The sequence below is a fragment of the Siniperca chuatsi genome, linkage group LG7 (genome assembly GCF_020085105.1).
Source record: "Siniperca chuatsi isolate FFG_IHB_CAS linkage group LG7, ASM2008510v1, whole genome shotgun sequence".
In the NCBI taxonomy this organism is placed as follows: Eukaryota; Metazoa; Chordata; class Actinopteri; order Centrarchiformes; family Sinipercidae; genus Siniperca; species Siniperca chuatsi.
In genome coordinates, this window is record NC_058048.1 from 15,008,866 (window position 1) to 15,026,510 (window position 17,645).

Genomic DNA, 17,645 nt, shown 5'->3' on the forward strand with positions numbered 1-17,645 from the left:
CATGAGGGCCTCGCCGGACCAAAATCATAAACTCGTTACATTTTTTATTTTCTTGTTTGTATAAGGCACAGCTTGGTGTTGGCTGGATGTTATGGCATTCCAGATGTGTATGTACATATGTGTGTGTGTGTGTGTGTGTGTGTGTCACCTGCATGTACAAGTATAAATTAATGCACAGATAATGTGTACAAGACCATGTTAAGGCATACCATCACCACACACTTATTGCACATATACTCTATTTGCTGTATAGGTGTATGTGCTGTGTGTGTGTGTGTGTGTGTGTGTGTGTGTGTGTGTGCTGACCACACATAGAAAGAGAATGAATGGGTTTGAGTGGAGAAGTGTTGATTTGCTTGCTAACTAATGTTTAAAACGTTATGTTTTGCTGCGTGGTCAAAGGCGAAGAGCTGCATTAAAGTGGCCTCACCCTCACACACACATACAACACACACACACACACACACACACACACACACACACACACACAAACACAAACACACACACACACACACACACACACACACACACTCTGTTTTAGCTATGATAGAAGGGGCATGTCCTAAGGACATCAGGGGTGTGTCTGTGGTCAGAGTGACAGTATAAGACCCAGGCAGGTACAATGAATTCTCCATTCTGCTACACAGACTTGTCTGAGTTTTGTGTCACTTCTCTTACTTCTCGAGTTGTATTTTAGTCTTATCTCCGTCTCACGGTTAGATCTTTATAGAATTTCAGATTTAGTAATCCTGATTTTCTGGTTGTGAAGTCCAGAAGTCATTTTTGAGTTACTTGTCCAAGTAGCACCAAATACGACTTTCATAAAATGTTGGTGTCGTTTTAGACAGCTGTAAGAAAGTTAGAGCATATTTGAGTTTGGTCCTGACTCAACATTTGTAGCAGCGTACACAGCATCCTCGCTGAGTTGCCACGGCAACTGTGTCAGTCAGCTGCAAGTCTGGGGTAAGTATGCTGCTCTGTCTTTCTCCTCTCTCTCCCATTATCTTGTTATGTCTTACATTCTCTCTTTCTTTCACTACCGTAGCCTAATGTCTTCCTCCATCTTTTCCCCCTTGTCTCTTGCTCTTTTCTTTCTGCTCCTCTGATTTCTACTTTTGGACTGAATACTCATTGCATTCCCTCAGTTGTCATTTAATTTATTTATGTGGCATGTACATAAATAACCTGCTGTATGCTGACAGACTGAGGTTTCCCCTGATAATATTAGTCTTGTGTGAATTCACAGACCTGTAATTGTTGCTTCAAATGGGACCGCAGTGCACAGCAGATTTCATGCAACAAACTTTCTTGTTTTATTTTGTCAGTTGCTTAATTAACAGGGCGTTGTAGGGCACACAGTGGAAGTAGTGACTGCAGCGGAAAAATGTATGTTACCACATTGTTATAGTAGTTCTACAAATTGTTATAACATGATATATTTAAAGGATTCTGGATAGTCAGTCTTGGGAATGCATTTATTCTTGGGTGCTATTGATGTGTCATTCTCCAGAACTGTTATCACATGTTCAATGGAGCGAGTCAAGCAAATCCAGAGGTCTAGAGAAAAAATAAACAGCCAGAGTTTAGGTTTAAATTTAGGACAGCAAGTAAGAATTTGCCTTATTCAGTGACACTTCAGCACATTTGTTGTCACAGGACTTGAACCTTAATCCTCTGCTTGATGGGTGCCCACCCTGCTGACTGCTCTGCTCTGCTGCCTTTTTAACGTAACATGCCAAAATCATGTTGGCATGTTACGTTAAGCAGTGAAAACTCAAATCTGAAGGTGAACCTGTGTAAGTGCCAGGATGCTGTAAAGGGACCTCATTGATAAGTGACTTCAGGTTGGATACCATCTTCGTCCATGAAGTTATATAGAAGCATCAGTAAAGGGCAGTAATAAATGGCTCACTTGTTCTGTGTGCGTATGTGTGTGTGCACTATAGGGGGTAATGCTATTTTAAATAAGCTGTTACCAAATATTTTCTGACTGTAAATAGCTAACTTTAGAGATGACAACATTGTTTTGCTGTAACGCAATATAGTAACTTGTGGCACACAGATTCAAACACATGACCCATCAGTGCAGACTCAAAGATTGTCCTAGTTGAGCTTTTCCTTTTATTTATTTCGAAATCCTAAAAAACACTTGTTCTGCAAAATAAAGCAGTACAATCATTCTAATTTTTTGATTACATGAATCCATAAAAATACATTTCTTGCCTAAATGTCAGGAAATACTACTCCCAGGAGTGGCTAATGTCAAGTGTTGAGAAAGTCAGCGTTTGTTGGCAAATGAATATGTTGTAGCATAAGTGCTTTTAAATGTGTATGTGAGCACTATGGCCCAAAAATAGCTGCAGAAAAGCCCTGGTTCATTCACTCCTGTCCATAAAAAGAACCTGATTCATTTTAAATGTTATTTACGGCATTTACAACTGCTCTTTACCTCCCTGTCACTCGGGTCACTGCGCTCTGGATGAGTCGCAAAAATGACTCAGGTGTTTTTTGCCATCTGAGCGTGTGTGGCTTTGTGTGAGTGTGTATGCTCATGTACTGTATGTGTGTATGTGTGTGTGCGACAGAATGAATTGGTTTTAATGTCATCAGTTATGTTGTGAAATGTCATGTTGTTAAATATCATCCATATCTGACTAGAAAACGTTTGTTGGCACTTTATTGACAAAAGTCAATAAATTGTGTTTGCAAAAAGGCCACAGTCGCATTGACTGAGATGACAAGGTTGATTTTTATTATGCACTTTAAAACTCATGTATGCAGTAACTGTGGACCATGTCCGTGTTTTAAAATGTGATTAACCCTTTTTCTCACCTGTTTCTGTCTCCTCTCTCCTTTAGATCATATGCACATAGAAGAATACATTGAAGAAGATGAGGAACCACCTTTGCAGCTCAGCTCTTGTCCTTCTCATGGTAAATATGTGCATGTGTTTGTTTGTTTTTGTGTGTGTGTTTATGCAAAAAAATAAAACAAAATAGGATGTGTGAACTTTTAAGGCAGTATGTGTGTTGTTCTTTGCATCTGACAATCCAGTTTGACCCCTTGTAGACCCAGGTGGCATGTACGTCATGATTTAATAAGTGTGTGCACTCACTTTTACTGCAAACCTCCACTGACTCATGAGCTTGTGTGTGTGTGTGTATGTGTGTCTTCCAGGTGTTTGGCTATGGCGGGACTGCAGCAGTGCAGTGTCGGTGGGGGGAAGGATGTGTGTGTCTGCAATGCCCTGCTGGCCAGCAGCCTTCCAAGGTGAGACTATAAACTGAAATAAAATGATTAATAACAACTTAACCTGCTTTGAGGGAAATTTTTTGTACATTATATCTCTGCTATTACAGTATCTGTTGCTATCAAGTGCTTTTGCGTTCTTTCTAATACATGTTTTGTCCCCTTTGACACTACAAACTTTCACCCATTATCCTCCCCTGTCTAACTGTTTTAATTTTACTTTTCAGAAGGGTGCATTTCTCCTTATTCTGTATAATGTAGAGCTTATAGGAAACGGATAGGACAGAGAGTGAAAATTACTGGCATGTTGAGCTACAGCCAAATGTTGGCTCCTCTCAGAATCTCATCAAATTACTGTACAAATCACCAAACCTTGGGATAAAGAACATTGCATGAATTTTTATTTGCAGTAACCAAATTAAGTGCTATACATACACATTTTTAGTGAGTCACTGTAGTTAAAAAAGTTTATTCCCACCACCTGACTATGTATAAAGGCCCATGCTGGAGATTTAGAGATCTTTTTTTAATATTGCACATTGAATGCAACTCCTCTTTAACCTTCTAATTTATGTTTAGGGTCACAACAGTCAACATAAATCAAGTTATTTGCTTCCATAAATCAGTGTTTAATGATGGCAGACATGTATGAGATTGCTTTATAAGTAAAAGGGGGATTTCTGTCAAGGTGTGTCATGTTTCTCTTTTCTTGCAGGTTGTCTTCATGAAGTTGTTGTAGATCACATGCTGTTACTAATACAACAAAACTACCATTCATTACTTAAAGATTTGTATTTACCTTTGTTGAACAGTCTATAAAGGTAGATAGATATCATTGATCAAGATACCATTGTTTTAATTCCAGTTAACACAGAGACAGGGCTTATAATTAAAAGCTACCCATTGTGCCATTAAAACTTATTTCAAGTTTTAGACTCTAACCCTTTAACAGCACCAGAGGGATGCTTCACTTGTGCTTTTGCAGACTCTTTTTAGCCTCTTTTCTGAGATTAGAAGTGTTTTCTGTCTTGCCAGGCTTGTGGGCAGATCCAAAGTCCAACAGAGGAAGTGCAATGCCGATTGTGCCCAACTGGAAGCTTTTCACACGCATTCGACTCTGAACTTTGCCATCCACACGCCTCCTGCAAGATCCTCAGCCGTAAGGTTGCAACCCCTGGCAATGCGACCTCTGATGCAGTCTGTGGGGACTGTCTGCCTGGGTAAGGGTTGCCGGTCTGTCTCTCAGTTTGTATGTTTGTCTCGGTCTGTCTGTCGTCGGCCTACCTGTCTGCTTGTTAATCCACCCACAGTTCAATGTAACTGTAGGCTTAACATTCAAAGTGCTTTGCTTGAACATGTACCTCGTAAACTTTTATTTGTTCTAAATTAAGTCCTGTCATTTTCTCTATGTTGAGAAAACAAGAAAACACCCGCACACACAAACACACATGCACTACGTCATTCACCACAATGGGCAGGCAACATCAAGCACCAAGCAAAATATGCCACTGGCTAAAACCGCTGATTCATTCTTTCATTGTAAAATAGTCCCCAACTTTTTCTTTTTCCATCTCTTTAATTATGCTCTTTTCTCTTCTTTCTTTTTCCATTTGCAGGTTTCACTCCACTGCCACAGGGGAAGTTTCCAGCCAAAGTCCCTGTGTGAGAAGTAAGCATGCTCCTGCAGCGTGTCTGAAGATGAGCTTCACATACTGCTCATCAATCATCCAATTATGGAGATAGGACAGTGTTTCTGCTCTTACATCCTGCTCTCTTTTTTCTCTGTTTCTTCTCCTTTCTCTCAGCATCTTTGCATGTCAGAACGGTCCGTACAGTGGGTAAAGGTCCATCCAGCGGTGCAGGAGGGCCGGTCAACGGCACGGTGGTACGCAGTGCTGAGGAGAAGACGGCAGAGTACGCTGTGTTCGCTTTGGTGCCCATCTTCTGCGTCATGGGTCTGCTGGGTATCCTTATCTGCAACATCCTGAAGAAGAAGGGATACCGCTGCTCTGCTGACAAGGAGGGAGGGGATGAAGAAACTGCCACACCACAGAAAGAAGGTGAGAGTGATGACATGACAGAAACTGCGAAAAAGACAAACGTTTTAGAATGAGAGAGTGAAGACAGGAAATGAAAGGAGAAAAAAAGTTATAAAAAAAGAGCAAAAGATTGAAAGTGGCAGGGAGAGTGAAACTAGCATTTATGTTCAGGTTGTTGTCACGTTCGCCCATAAAAATGCCAAATTAGCACACACGCATGCACAGGATGTGGTTAAGTGTTGTCAGGAGTCAGGGCAAAGCCAAGCCAAGCCCAAAGGGCAGTGTCTTTGTGTGCAGCCACAGTCCATGTATCTCTGTGATGTGACTGCACGCAAACCTACATGGGAGGCTTTTTAAAAACAATCTCTTTCAACTTTGACCTTGCAGGGATCATTACAAGTCATGAAAGCTGTGTTTTCCTAAGCACGCGCTATTATTCTTGTGATTTTCCTATCTGAAAAGGGGGAAAAACCATTCCCATCAACTCACTCCACTACTGACGTCAGAGAGAAACTGACCTGGGTAAACACAGAAAGAAGTATGAAGAGAGATGGGGGGGTATTAACTGAAAGAGTGATAGATATCAATAAATGGAAAACTAAAGAGAGTTTAGAGAGAGAAAGATAGAGAGACAAAGACAGATACAGAGGGATCAAACAATAAAACAAGCGTTGAGTTACCACACCCGATCTCTGTGGTTTGTAGTAGTCTCAGAGTAACACGAGTGCTCTTTATTGCTGTCCTTTATTGTCCCGGAGGACTCCTCAGACACCTGGAGTACTTCAGCCATTGACCCAAATGGAAATCTTTTTTTTTTCTCTTTGATTCTAGAAATCTGTTCTTGTGAACTCACCTGTGGCAGTCATAACACCTGGTTTGAACTTGATGGTGAAGCAAACACCATCTATACTTTCTGTACATACTTAATTGCCATGCACACAATGTGGGAAGTACACCCATATTTCCTTTATGCGTCTATTATACTTGATGTACAGTACCTGTGTGGTTCTCAGGCTTGTATAGCAGGTAAAACCCTTAAGTCACAAGGGATATGTTATCTTTTGCAGTGCTCATAGCAGCCTTTTTAAACTGTGGGACAGGATACACAATGGACTTCCTGCTACATTTCCACATAAAACACATGCCATTTTGATAACCTATGTCTGCTATGAGGCATTTGGACAAATTTTTGCTCTGACTCAAAATGTGAGTCAGAGCAAACATTGCAAACTTGCTATTGTGTTCACTTGGTTGCCCCACACAAAAAGTGGACATAGCTTAAAGCCAGTGGTGGAATGTAACTAAGTACGGCAGTAAACAGTAAGTACTGTACTTAAGTACTATATCGAGGTACTTTTCTTCAGTACTTCCATTTTATGCAACTTTATACTCCTACTTCTTTAGCTAAATAAACTATTTAAAGCCCCTTGGATTGGCTGGAAAATGCATCGTCACAAAGCCCATGAAAAGTTAACTTTTTAGAGATACGTGGTTCTCACAGGACAGCGACGAGACAAACGTACGATGATCTTACAGAATATGATGCATTGCTGTAGATTAAACTGGCCAACAGTATATAAAGTGGGTCAAATTAGCTCAAACTTTAACATCTACAGCAGTAAAATGCAACACACACATTAATGCAGCAGTAATGTTTTATCCAAAAAAAAATCATATTCAATAAATAAATAAACAGAGCCAGGCTAGCTCTCTTTCCCCCCTGCTTAAAGTCTTTATGCTAAGAAAAGCCAACCGCCTGCTGGCTGTACCTTCATGTTTAACGGACAGACATGAAAGTGGTATCAATCTTCTCATCTTACTCTCAGCAAGACAGCAAAAAGGCATATTTCCCAAAATGTCTAACTATTTCTTTAAACTGCCATTGACTTGCAGAGGCTACATAAAGAGCTCATCAAGTTAAATAACTAATTTACTTTAAAGTATTATTTTTATGTATTTCTTTTTTTTTGTTTTTTTACTATTTTGCTACTCTTTTTTTATGCCTGTGTATCTGTGCAGTTACTGTCATTTAGTGTGTAAGAGTAAACAGATTTAAAGGCTAAGCTGGCTATGCCCTCACTCACCTGATGGTGCAGGGCTCAGAGGAAAGCTGCGTGACAGCCATGTAGCCATCAGGAGCGTCAGAGCACAGCTGCCGCCTCAACAGATCAGACTTTCTGTCAGCACGTCACACGTCAAGAAGCTGTTTATGTTTGCACAACACCTGCTGCTTTGGATAACGTGCTGCATGTGTCATTAGGATTGAAATGTTGAATTAAGTAGCCATGTTTTTCACAGGTGCAAATATCAAATTATCCTTTATTTCAGTCACCAACAGTTACTTAAAAAACTACTACTCATGACTTCAAAAAGCATCAGATTCTCTCAGAATTACTCAGACTTGGAGCTGGACTAAATGGTAAAATTACAAAAGGTTCACACTATGAAATAAGGTTAGGAATTTAGCAATAAAGTACTTTTTCATTCTAAGTATCATTGTTACATCTGTTTCATTAGCAGAAAATCTAGCCTAAAAATGAAATGCATTGCAAAATGTCAAAAAGCTCCTCAAACTTCACATCTCTGCCTATATATTTGAAACAAAGCCTGTGTGAAGATGTGCTATCAGGACAGACGAGATCATAGCAGCAGTCTTTCTGTCAGTGATCTCTGGCACTTTGTTGTGAAACTTGAGACGTCCCTGCACCCAAAGAGAAACTCCCTGAACCCCCATCTCCTCACAGCTCCCTTTATCTGTCCTTATACTCTCCTCCTATACTCCTATACCCATTCATCCAATTTCTTGGCTCCCTAATACCACCTCCACTTCTCGTCTGAACATGACACTATCCATCCATCTCTCCTTTCCTAACTAGATTAATAATTCAGTCGGGTCCTCACCTCATGGGTTATGTCTCCTCTTTCTTTCTCCTCTCTCCTCTCCTTGTTTCTCTCTGGGTTGTTCTATCTTCTTCTATCCCATTTTTGGTCTGCTTTGTCAATTTCTAGAGCTTGTCAGGGTCTTCTGGTAGAAATGCCTTCCTATTTAAGTTGACTATATGTGTTCCCTATATAAGTTCCCAATGTGAGTTTGACAATGATAAAGTTGTCAGTGAAGTCAGGGTTGTCCCTTGGACACCTTATCACCTCCTTCACTTTCAGCTCCCCTCTTTCACTTTCAGCTCCCATCTTTCTCTCCTCCTGCATAGCTTTGAGGACAGATGATGCAGTGGTGCAGTGATAAGTTATAAGTCTGCATGCGTGAGTGAGACAGATAGAGGACAAGAGAGGGGAGCGTAAGCAGGGTGCCAAATAAAGTTAGTAAAGGTGGCAGAAAGTGGGTAATGTAAGGAAGTAAAAGACTGCAGGTGGAAAATTAAGAATAAAAGAATGATCAGAGGGCAGTAGGAGGCTTTGGATGCTGCAGGGGCAAACTTTATTTCTCCCCCTCTTCCCCTCTCTTGTTGTTATGTAACAATCCTTGTTGCAGTGGGCTGTCTGTCTGTCTACTGTAGTCCTGACTGGGCTAAGGTTAGAGGTAAATATCTTACTCCAGCACTTTTCTCATCATCTCCATTCAGTTGGAACACCCACGGGGACGAATTACAGCAAGGCCAAGCTTAGCTCGGCAGGGCTAAAATCAGAGTCTGCAGAGGTAACTCTGGCAATGCAGAGGATGCAGACAGAGCAGAATCCGTCTTATCGGGGAGCGCAGAGACAGGAACGCTGCAGGCGAGAAACGGAAAGGGCAAATGCGGCGTTGATAACACAAGAAATGTTGTGAGCTGGAGTCACATCTGCAACTTTGCGTTTACGCAGCATGAAGCTCAGCCTACTCAGCCACAAGGGCAGAGTGAAAAAGAGTTTAGTTTTTAGTGTCAGCCATGTTAGCTCCACAGGACTGCTGATTTTAAACTTGGAGGTCAACATCAACTGAGTTTTTTAAATTCTGAAGCTCAAATGTCAAACTGAAAATAAAGTGACTGACTGGTGCCTCTATGTGGCTGACACAGAAACACTGAACACATGGCTCTGACTTTGTTGAACGAATATATAGAAGTGAATGAGTGCCACACTGTGAAATGGATGCCCTTATCCTTGCATAGCAACAGCCACTGTGGAGACAGATCTATTGTTGTGGCCTAACAACAGCCTGACACTGATTATGCAAGAAAACATGACAGAAACATACATAGACACAAATGCATCCATACAGTCACATTTTGCTCTGTAACACACAGACACACACAGTCACCTGGCATTGGCGTCTGGTACATCAAACCACACACACATACACACACATAGAGCCCTGGGTGCTTCAACAGTGCTGAATGGAGCGTGATCGCTGAGTGAGCTATTCTGGACCCCCCCCCGCGCGCGCCCTCATCACTCTCCTCTCAGCTGCCTCACTGTGCTGTGCTATTATGGGATGGTTGGGGGGTTACCATGGAGGCATATCTATTCTTTGCTGTTTAGTCATCCATCCTTATCAGTCCCATCGTGCAGCGGGGCACAATATGCCAGCAGTAACATGCACTGTATGGACTGCACTCACTCTGTCTCTATCTGACAGCTGTGAGTTGTTGTAATGGAGTTTAAAAGCAAATGCATGTGTTGATATTGTGGATCCTATCTTTATATATAATAAATAACCCGAACAGGATGAACATACTGTACATTGAAATATACAATATGGGTTGATATATGAACTGATGAATGAAATGGCAGTTGTCATCATGTGATATTGGTATTCAGACATTTAATGATCTAATATGGAAAATGCCAATTCCTTTTTACAATACACAAAAGGTGGTAATAATTGGTATACTCTACAATATGCTGCAAGTAATTTTCATTGTTTTTGTATTTGTGTTATATTTTGCTCCATTGCTCTGAACCGTTGACCCTAAGTACTTAAAGTCCTGCACCTTCTTCACCTCTGCTCCCTGTAACCTCACCGTTCCACCTGGGTCCCTCTCATTGACACACATGTATTCTGTCTCATTCCTCTGTTTTCCAGAGCAGACCTCCATCTCTCTAGATTTTCCTCCACCTGCTCCCTGCTCTCACTACAAATCACAATGTCATCCGCAAACATCATAGTCCATGGAGATTCCTGTCTAACCTCATCTGTCAGCCTTTCCATCACCAGAGCAAACAAGAAGGGGCTCAGAGCCGATCCTTGATACAGACCCACCTCCACCTTGAACTCCTCTGTCACACCTACAGCACACCTCACCACGGTCTTACAGCTCTCATAAATGTCCTGCACCACTCTAACATACTTCTCTGCCACTCCAGACTTCCTCATACAATACCACAGCTCCTCTCTCGGCACCCTGTCATACGCTTTCTTTAAATCTACGAAGACACAATGCAACTCCCTATGACCTTCTCTGTACTTCTCCATCAGCATCCTCAGAGCAAATACTGCATCTGTTGTACTCTTTCTAGCCATGAAACCATATTGCTGCTCACAAATGCTCACCTCTGCCCTTAGCCTAGCTTCCACTACTCTTTCCCACAACTTCATTGTATGGCTCATCAGCTTTATTCCTCTGTAGTTGCCACAGCTCTGCACATCTCCCTTGTTCTTAAAAATTGGCACCAGTACACTTCTCCTCCATTCCTCGGGCATCCTCTCACTCTCCAAGATCTTGTTAAACAAACTAGTCAGGAACTCTACTGCAACCTCTCCAAGACACTTCCATACCTCCACAGGTATGTCATCAGGACCAACTGTCTTTCCACTCTTCATCCTCTTCAACGTCCTCCTCACTTCACTCTTGCTAATCTTTGATACTTCCTGCTCCACACCAGTCACTTCTTCTACTCTTCGTTCCCTTTCATTTTCCTCATTCATCAACTCTTCAAAGTACTCCTTCCATCTTCCCATCACACTCCTGGCACCTGTCAATACATTTCCATCCTTATCTTTAATCACCCTCACCTGCTGCACATCCTTCCCATCTCTATCTCTTTGTCTGGCCAACCTGTACAAATCCACCTCTCCCTCTTTAGTGTCCAACCTAGCATACAAGTCCTCATATGCTCTTTGTTTGGCCTTTGCCACCTCTACCTTCACCTTACGCTGCATCTCCCTGTGCTCCTGTCTACTCTCTTCAGTCCTCTCAGTGTCCCACTTCTTCTTAGCTAACCTCTTTCTCTGTATACACTCCTGCACTTCCTCGTTCCACCACCAAGTCTCCTTGTCCGCTTTCCTCTTTCCAGATGACACACCGAGTATCTTCCTACCTGTCTCCCTGATCACATTAGCTGTAGTGGTCCAGTCATCTGGGAGCACTTCCTGACCACCCAGAGTCTGTCTCAGCTCCTCCCTGAAAACTACACGACATTCTTCCTTTTTCAACTTCCACCACTTCGTCCTCTGCTCTGCCTTTGTCCTCTTCATCTTCCTCACCACCAGAGTCATTTTACACACTACCATCCTGTGTTGTCTGGCTACACTCTCCCCTACCACTACTTTACAGTCACTGGTCTCTTTCAGATTACAACGTCTACACAAGATGTAGTCCACCTGAGTGCTTCTACCTCCGCTCTTATATGTCACCCTATGTTCCTGCTTCTTCTGGAAGAAAGTGTTCACTACAGCCATTTCCATCCTCTTTGCAAAGTCTACCACCATCTGTCCTTCTGCGTTCCTGTCCTGAAGACCAAACCTGCCCATCACATTCTCATCACCTCCGTTCCCTTCACCTACATGCCCATTGAAATCTGCACCAATCACCACTCTCTCACCTCTGGGGATGCTCTGCATCACTTCATCTAACTCACTCCAGAATTTCTCCTTCTCTTCTAACTCACATCCTACCTGTGGGGCATAACCACTCACAACATTGAACATCACCCCTTCAATTTCCAGCTTCAGATTCATCAACCTGTCTGACACTCTTTTCGCCTCTAGAACATTCCTCACAAACTCCTCTTTCAGGATAACTCCTACTCCCTTTCGCTTCCTATCTGACCCATGGTAGAACAACTTGAACCCTACTCCTAAGCTTCTAGCCTTGCTACCTTTCCACCTGGTCTCCTGGACACACAGTATGTCCACCTTCCTTCTCTGCATCATGTCAATCAACTCTCTAGCCTTTCCTGTCACAGTCCCAACATTCAAAGTCCCTACTGTTAGTCCTACATTCTTAGCTTTCCTCTTCTCTCTCTGCCTACGAACACACCTTCCTCCTCTTCTTCTTCGTCTTTGACCAACAGTAGTCCAATTTCCACCGGTACCCTGCAGGTCAACAGCACCGGTGGCAGTCGTTGTTAACCCAGGGCCCCGACCGATCCGGTATGGAAGTCATTTTCACGATTCGCATTTTTAATTTGGCATGTGTTTTACGTCGGATGCCCTTCCTGACACAACCCTCTGCATTTATCCAGACTTGGGACTGGCACAAGAAGACACTGGCTTGTGCCCCCTTGCGGTTGCATTCTAGGATCTAGGATCTAGAACCTAAAATGTAAAATATATGTCTGTTGATAAAGGGTCATTTTCTCTGTCTGTCTTTTTTGCTTGCTTTAGGTAACAGTTGTCCCTACATATCTGACGACCTGAATGAAGACACCATCAGTGTTCTGGTTCGCCTCATCACTGAGAAGAAAGGTAGGTGTTGAGCAGCAGTGATGTCACTTATGAACTGGTGGTTAGAGTCATTTCATCTCTTGTGGCTTTAGAGGGGAACAGACTGTCATCACAGTACGCCACAGACACGTCTCCACTGCACAGACTGTCCGCTCCTTATCTCCATCCTAGATGGTTAATGTTAGAAATGGGAAAATAAGGGAAACTGAACCCTTGTTAGTTTGACTTCCCCACTGCAAACACCATCTGCCAACTCGTGGCAGTTACTTAGTTCACAGATAGCAGGTAACCTAAGTTCTTGGACTGGAGATATAATAATCAGCACATGAGAGTTTTAACATTGCCAACAGCACATTTAGGCTGTCCACAGCAGTGATAAATGTTTCAGATTTGTGTAGGGTGCACAGGGTATTACTGTAAGAAACGTGAATCCTATAATGATCTCAATGGATCTGGAACTTTTCCAATCAATCACCAATAAGCACAAATATGAATGATATTTAAAAACTTCTAATATGGTCTAAAACCACAAGTTTGATTATTCTGATTTACAGTATTGACTGGAACAAAAAAAAAAGGACTCTCACAGTAGTCAACATCATCGATTGAGTCTCATCTGAATGTTTGTGTGTATATGTGTGTGTGTTTCAGAAAATGCTGCTGCACTAGAGGAACTGCTGCTGGAGTATGAGAGCAAACAGATGGCCATGAGCAAAGGCTCGTCAATCAGGTATGAGAACACACACACACACACACACACACACACACACACATCTTCATATACTTTTGCTAAGTTATGCTGCTCAGTGTCAAGCAGTTTGGGAGAGAGCAAGGCATTTGGAGGGAGACTCCTGGCATGAGGCTCTAATAAAAACAAATCTATGTGCCTGAGTGTGTGTGTGTGGATATTCAGGTAGAGAGAGGGAGAGAAAACCGTCCCAAAAGTTACAGAAAGTTGCTCTTCGGAGATGAAAGCAGGAAACTATGTTACTCTGCTCCCTGTAGACATTACAACGAGGGATTTGTTGTTGCACACAGAATACAGATATAAACCTAGATTCAAAACCACCTTTAAAATTACACATAGTTTTACTGTGAATCAATTCCAAATTATTATGCCTTGGTTCAAGCTCCCAGTAGAGTTGCCTTATATAAAACATCATAACAGGGCATATTTTCCATTGCAAACAAGTTTTATTTCTTTATCTACTTATGAAGCAGTAATGTATGCAGTGTGGTTTAATCAGTAACATCTCCAGCTCTCATTAGAGATGGTCAGCGCTTCCAGAATCACATGCAAAGCTTTATTTTACCTTTAAATGATACATCCTTCATGTTTTTCTTTGTGGGGAAAAAAAAACCTGGACAGGTTTAAGGATAATGGAACAGTCATAAGCAATTGACTTGATTCTCCACAATGATGTAATTTTAATCTTGCTGTAACTGAAATTAGAAATTGTATTTTATTTATTTTTTGTCATAGCAATAGCAATCAGTCATTATTGTATTTTGACAATTCATGGCTATTGGGGAAATAAACTTAGTTTGACAACTTTGTAGCATAGGTGGTTAAAAAAAAGAATTGTATAACTAAACTTGACAATAACAATGTAAACTGTGTTTTACAGGATTATATTTCCATATTGTGCCTCCACTGGTTGTGTTCAACTCATTTAACAATATAATGCCACCTGCAATTTATTGTTTTTGTACTTTTTCAACAAAGAGAAAAGGAAAGTAAAACGTTAATATCAGTTCACGTTGGCTACATTTTCCTCAGTGGAGCTCTGGAGTTGGCTGACACTTGGCAGTGACTCACTCCCACATCTCTGAAGTGAATGTCTCACACAGTTGTAACCGCTGTCTCTTGAGTCATGAGGCTTAGACACCCTGCCTGTCACTAAGCTCATTGACTGTCACATAGCTTGAAGTCACACGGGTTACATGACCAAGTGTAGTTGTGGCTGGAACTTTGGTTGTAATCTGCTGCGATTAAAATTGCTCAAGTCCAGCTACATGCTTCTTTATACCACAGTCTACACCCCTGTGTTTCCACTTTTCCTCAGCACTCAGCATGTTATGCTTATCAGCACTGGCAGGAAAAGACAGAAGAATCATTTGTCATCTTTATGCTCCAAACTCTGTGGGAGACCCAGCTTTTCCCACAGAATCACATATGTTCAACTCTCACAGTCTTATATGATGATATTGGGATCCAATGAACTCCAGTATCTACAACAGTGAGAGGTGTCGGGGGCCTCTGGCAGTGTGCTGCTGCTCAATGGGCTGCTGTAACATGTGAGCTTTAGATTCGAGAACATTCTGACACACACACACACTGTATACACACAGAAATCTGGAAAGCTTTCAGATCCTGTGTGTGTGTGGTGGGAGGTTCTGGGGTTACTACAGGTCACCCACTAGCCAGTATAACACAGGGACACACAGCTGCATTCATCTCTTTTGCTCTGCCTTTCTCTGCACAAAAGAACAATGGAAAGACAAAAACTAAAAACCCCTGGGCGAACGTGCACAGAGCACAACACTAAGAGATAAAACTTTAGATTTCAATTTCTTTTCCATTCACACATTCACACTGAACAGAAGCAGAGGTAAAGGCAATGTTTGGACACATTTGGAGCTTTTCTAAGGGTTAGGCTAAATGTCATCCTGTGTCTATCTATTAGGAAGCAATGGGGAGCACAAGAGACAGTATTGCAGCCACACTTTTGGCTATCTGCATAAATGGTCTAGACTGACAAGACTGGCATTTTAGTGATATTAGTAACAACCTGTCGTATGGCCCTATATAGGACCAAGATGAGGGAAATGCTGTGTGGTTTGTTCAGAAACCATGAGGAGTATAGATGATTAATATTATTATTATTGTATACGGAATGGACCAAATTTTTTTCTCAGTTACCAGTAACGGTCATTTATTTTGTTTTATTGATGTGGCAACCATCTTTTAAATATTTACATTTTTCAATATTTGAATTTCTAGGAAAACTAAATTGAATATAAAAATGCCTCATTTTTTTTTTTTTTAACTGATCAGTTGTTCATTCCTCCTCACTATTCCTTCCAGGTTCCCGATGCTGTCTCCCCTGTCCCCGTTCCGCTCCCTCCCCAGGCTGTGCCCCCATCAGTCCCATCTCCACACCATCTCTGGCCTCTCCGGCCTGGCCCCCAAACACGGCTACCGCTGCACCCGCTGCGCCCAGAGAAAATGGCCCCCTGTCCTCATACCTCCCCTGGATTCCCTCAAAGATCCCCTGAAGCCCCCCCAGACCCTCATCCTGCCCTCCCTGGACACACCCACCGACCAGCAGAAGAGGCCCCTGCTGGGGGGAGTGTTTGTCGACACCCACCATACACAAGCTGCTGTGCCAAATACTGTACAGGAAAAAGTAGAAGGGAGTGAAGTGAAGGAGAAGAAGGAGGGAGAGCTGACGGTGTTATCTGTGGGGAGGTGAGACACGGCCTTATTGTTTCATACCCAACACACAACTGACATGACACATGGGGACATGCAATGCAAATAATATTGTTACTTTTTCACAATTTCATTTACCAAGATAAAGTCACTCAGTCACTCAGAAATCACTGGTGTATAAAAATATAAAATATTGTACTTTTTTACTCATCTACATTTATTTAAAAGCTATAATTTTTCAATTTTAACATGTGATCATTTTATAAAATATGATGCAGTGTTGTAGATTAAAGTACCTAGCAACATAAGAATTATTTAATATTAGCCCCTCCTCGACCAAGTTCAGTCAATTATATCAGTTTAGTATCAGTATCACTTATAATAATCCAATAATATAATTTATAGCAATTCAGCTCTGACAGGGGTCATACTGCAGCATAATGAGTACTTTCACTTTTTGTACTTTATGTACATTTTTCTGATAGCATTATGTACTTTTACTTTGAAATGCAGAACTTTTACTTGTAATGGCGTATTTTTACACTGTGGTATTGCTACTTTTACTTAATCTACTTACTTTAATAAGGATCTGAATACTTCTTCCACTGCTGACACATTCACAGTACTTTTACCACAGTCCAGTTAAGTTATAGAAAGACTAGAACCACCTGTAAACTGCACAGGGTTTTTGATGTAACAGGTTCAGATCTACAGTATAATTACTTGATTTTAAAAAGTAGCAGAAAAGATGATTAAAAACACTAGAAAGAGTAACTAAGCCTTGCACACACACACACACTCTCAAACAGCTTCACACTCCTGTCAGAACATGAGTGTTGTAGTGTCATAATATCATGATTGCCATTTTATCTGAATGTAACCGTGATCATATCTCTTGCTCGACTGACAGATTTCAAGTCGCTCAGATCCCTGAGCAGAAGCCTGTCTCCGTGGAAACCAAGACATCATCCCAGGAGCACCAGAACTCACTGTTTGGAGGGAAACCCTTCTGCTCCTCTTCATCATCTGGCATCAGGAGGTATAACCTGCAACACACAGTCACACACTTTCCTCCTCTCCGCTCTATTCTCGCTTCTACCCTGTAACTTCTTGCTGTAATCGCCTCGCTCCTTCCCCATTTCTTTCTATTTCTTTCCACATTGCACACTCCTAATTTTTACGAGTTAAAGTGGTTCGAGGTCATTAGCATGCCAGCTCACATTCTTCTGGCGAAGGCTGAATTATATAGTATGTTTCACTGGGAAAGGAAATTATAGTATGATCAGTTTATCAAAGGAGTGTCTGTAAAATGATTTGG

At 41.7% G+C, this 17,645-nt stretch overlaps 1 protein-coding gene across 2 annotated transcripts in view; it reads left to right on the forward strand.

Annotated features, from left to right (window-relative positions):
• The window catches only part of relt (RELT TNF receptor), a 32,739-nt gene that overhangs the window by 12,785 nt on the left and 2,309 nt on the right, over window positions 1–17,645 (forward strand). For both annotated transcript variants that reach the window (XM_044203586.1, XM_044203587.1), the window contains exons 2-10: window positions 2,859–2,933; window positions 3,178–3,270; window positions 4,285–4,469; window positions 4,866–4,918; window positions 5,055–5,309; window positions 12,832–12,912; window positions 13,543–13,621; window positions 15,980–16,363; window positions 17,238–17,366. In XM_044203586.1, the coding sequence (XP_044059521.1) occupies window positions 2,892–2,933; window positions 3,178–3,270; window positions 4,285–4,469; window positions 4,866–4,918; window positions 5,055–5,309; window positions 12,832–12,912; window positions 13,543–13,621; window positions 15,980–16,363; window positions 17,238–17,366 (1,301 nt within the window). In that variant the 5' untranslated portion in view covers window positions 2,859–2,891. The remainder of the gene's footprint in view (window positions 1–2,858; window positions 2,934–3,177; window positions 3,271–4,284; window positions 4,470–4,865; window positions 4,919–5,054; window positions 5,310–12,831; window positions 12,913–13,542; window positions 13,622–15,979; window positions 16,364–17,237; window positions 17,367–17,645) is intronic.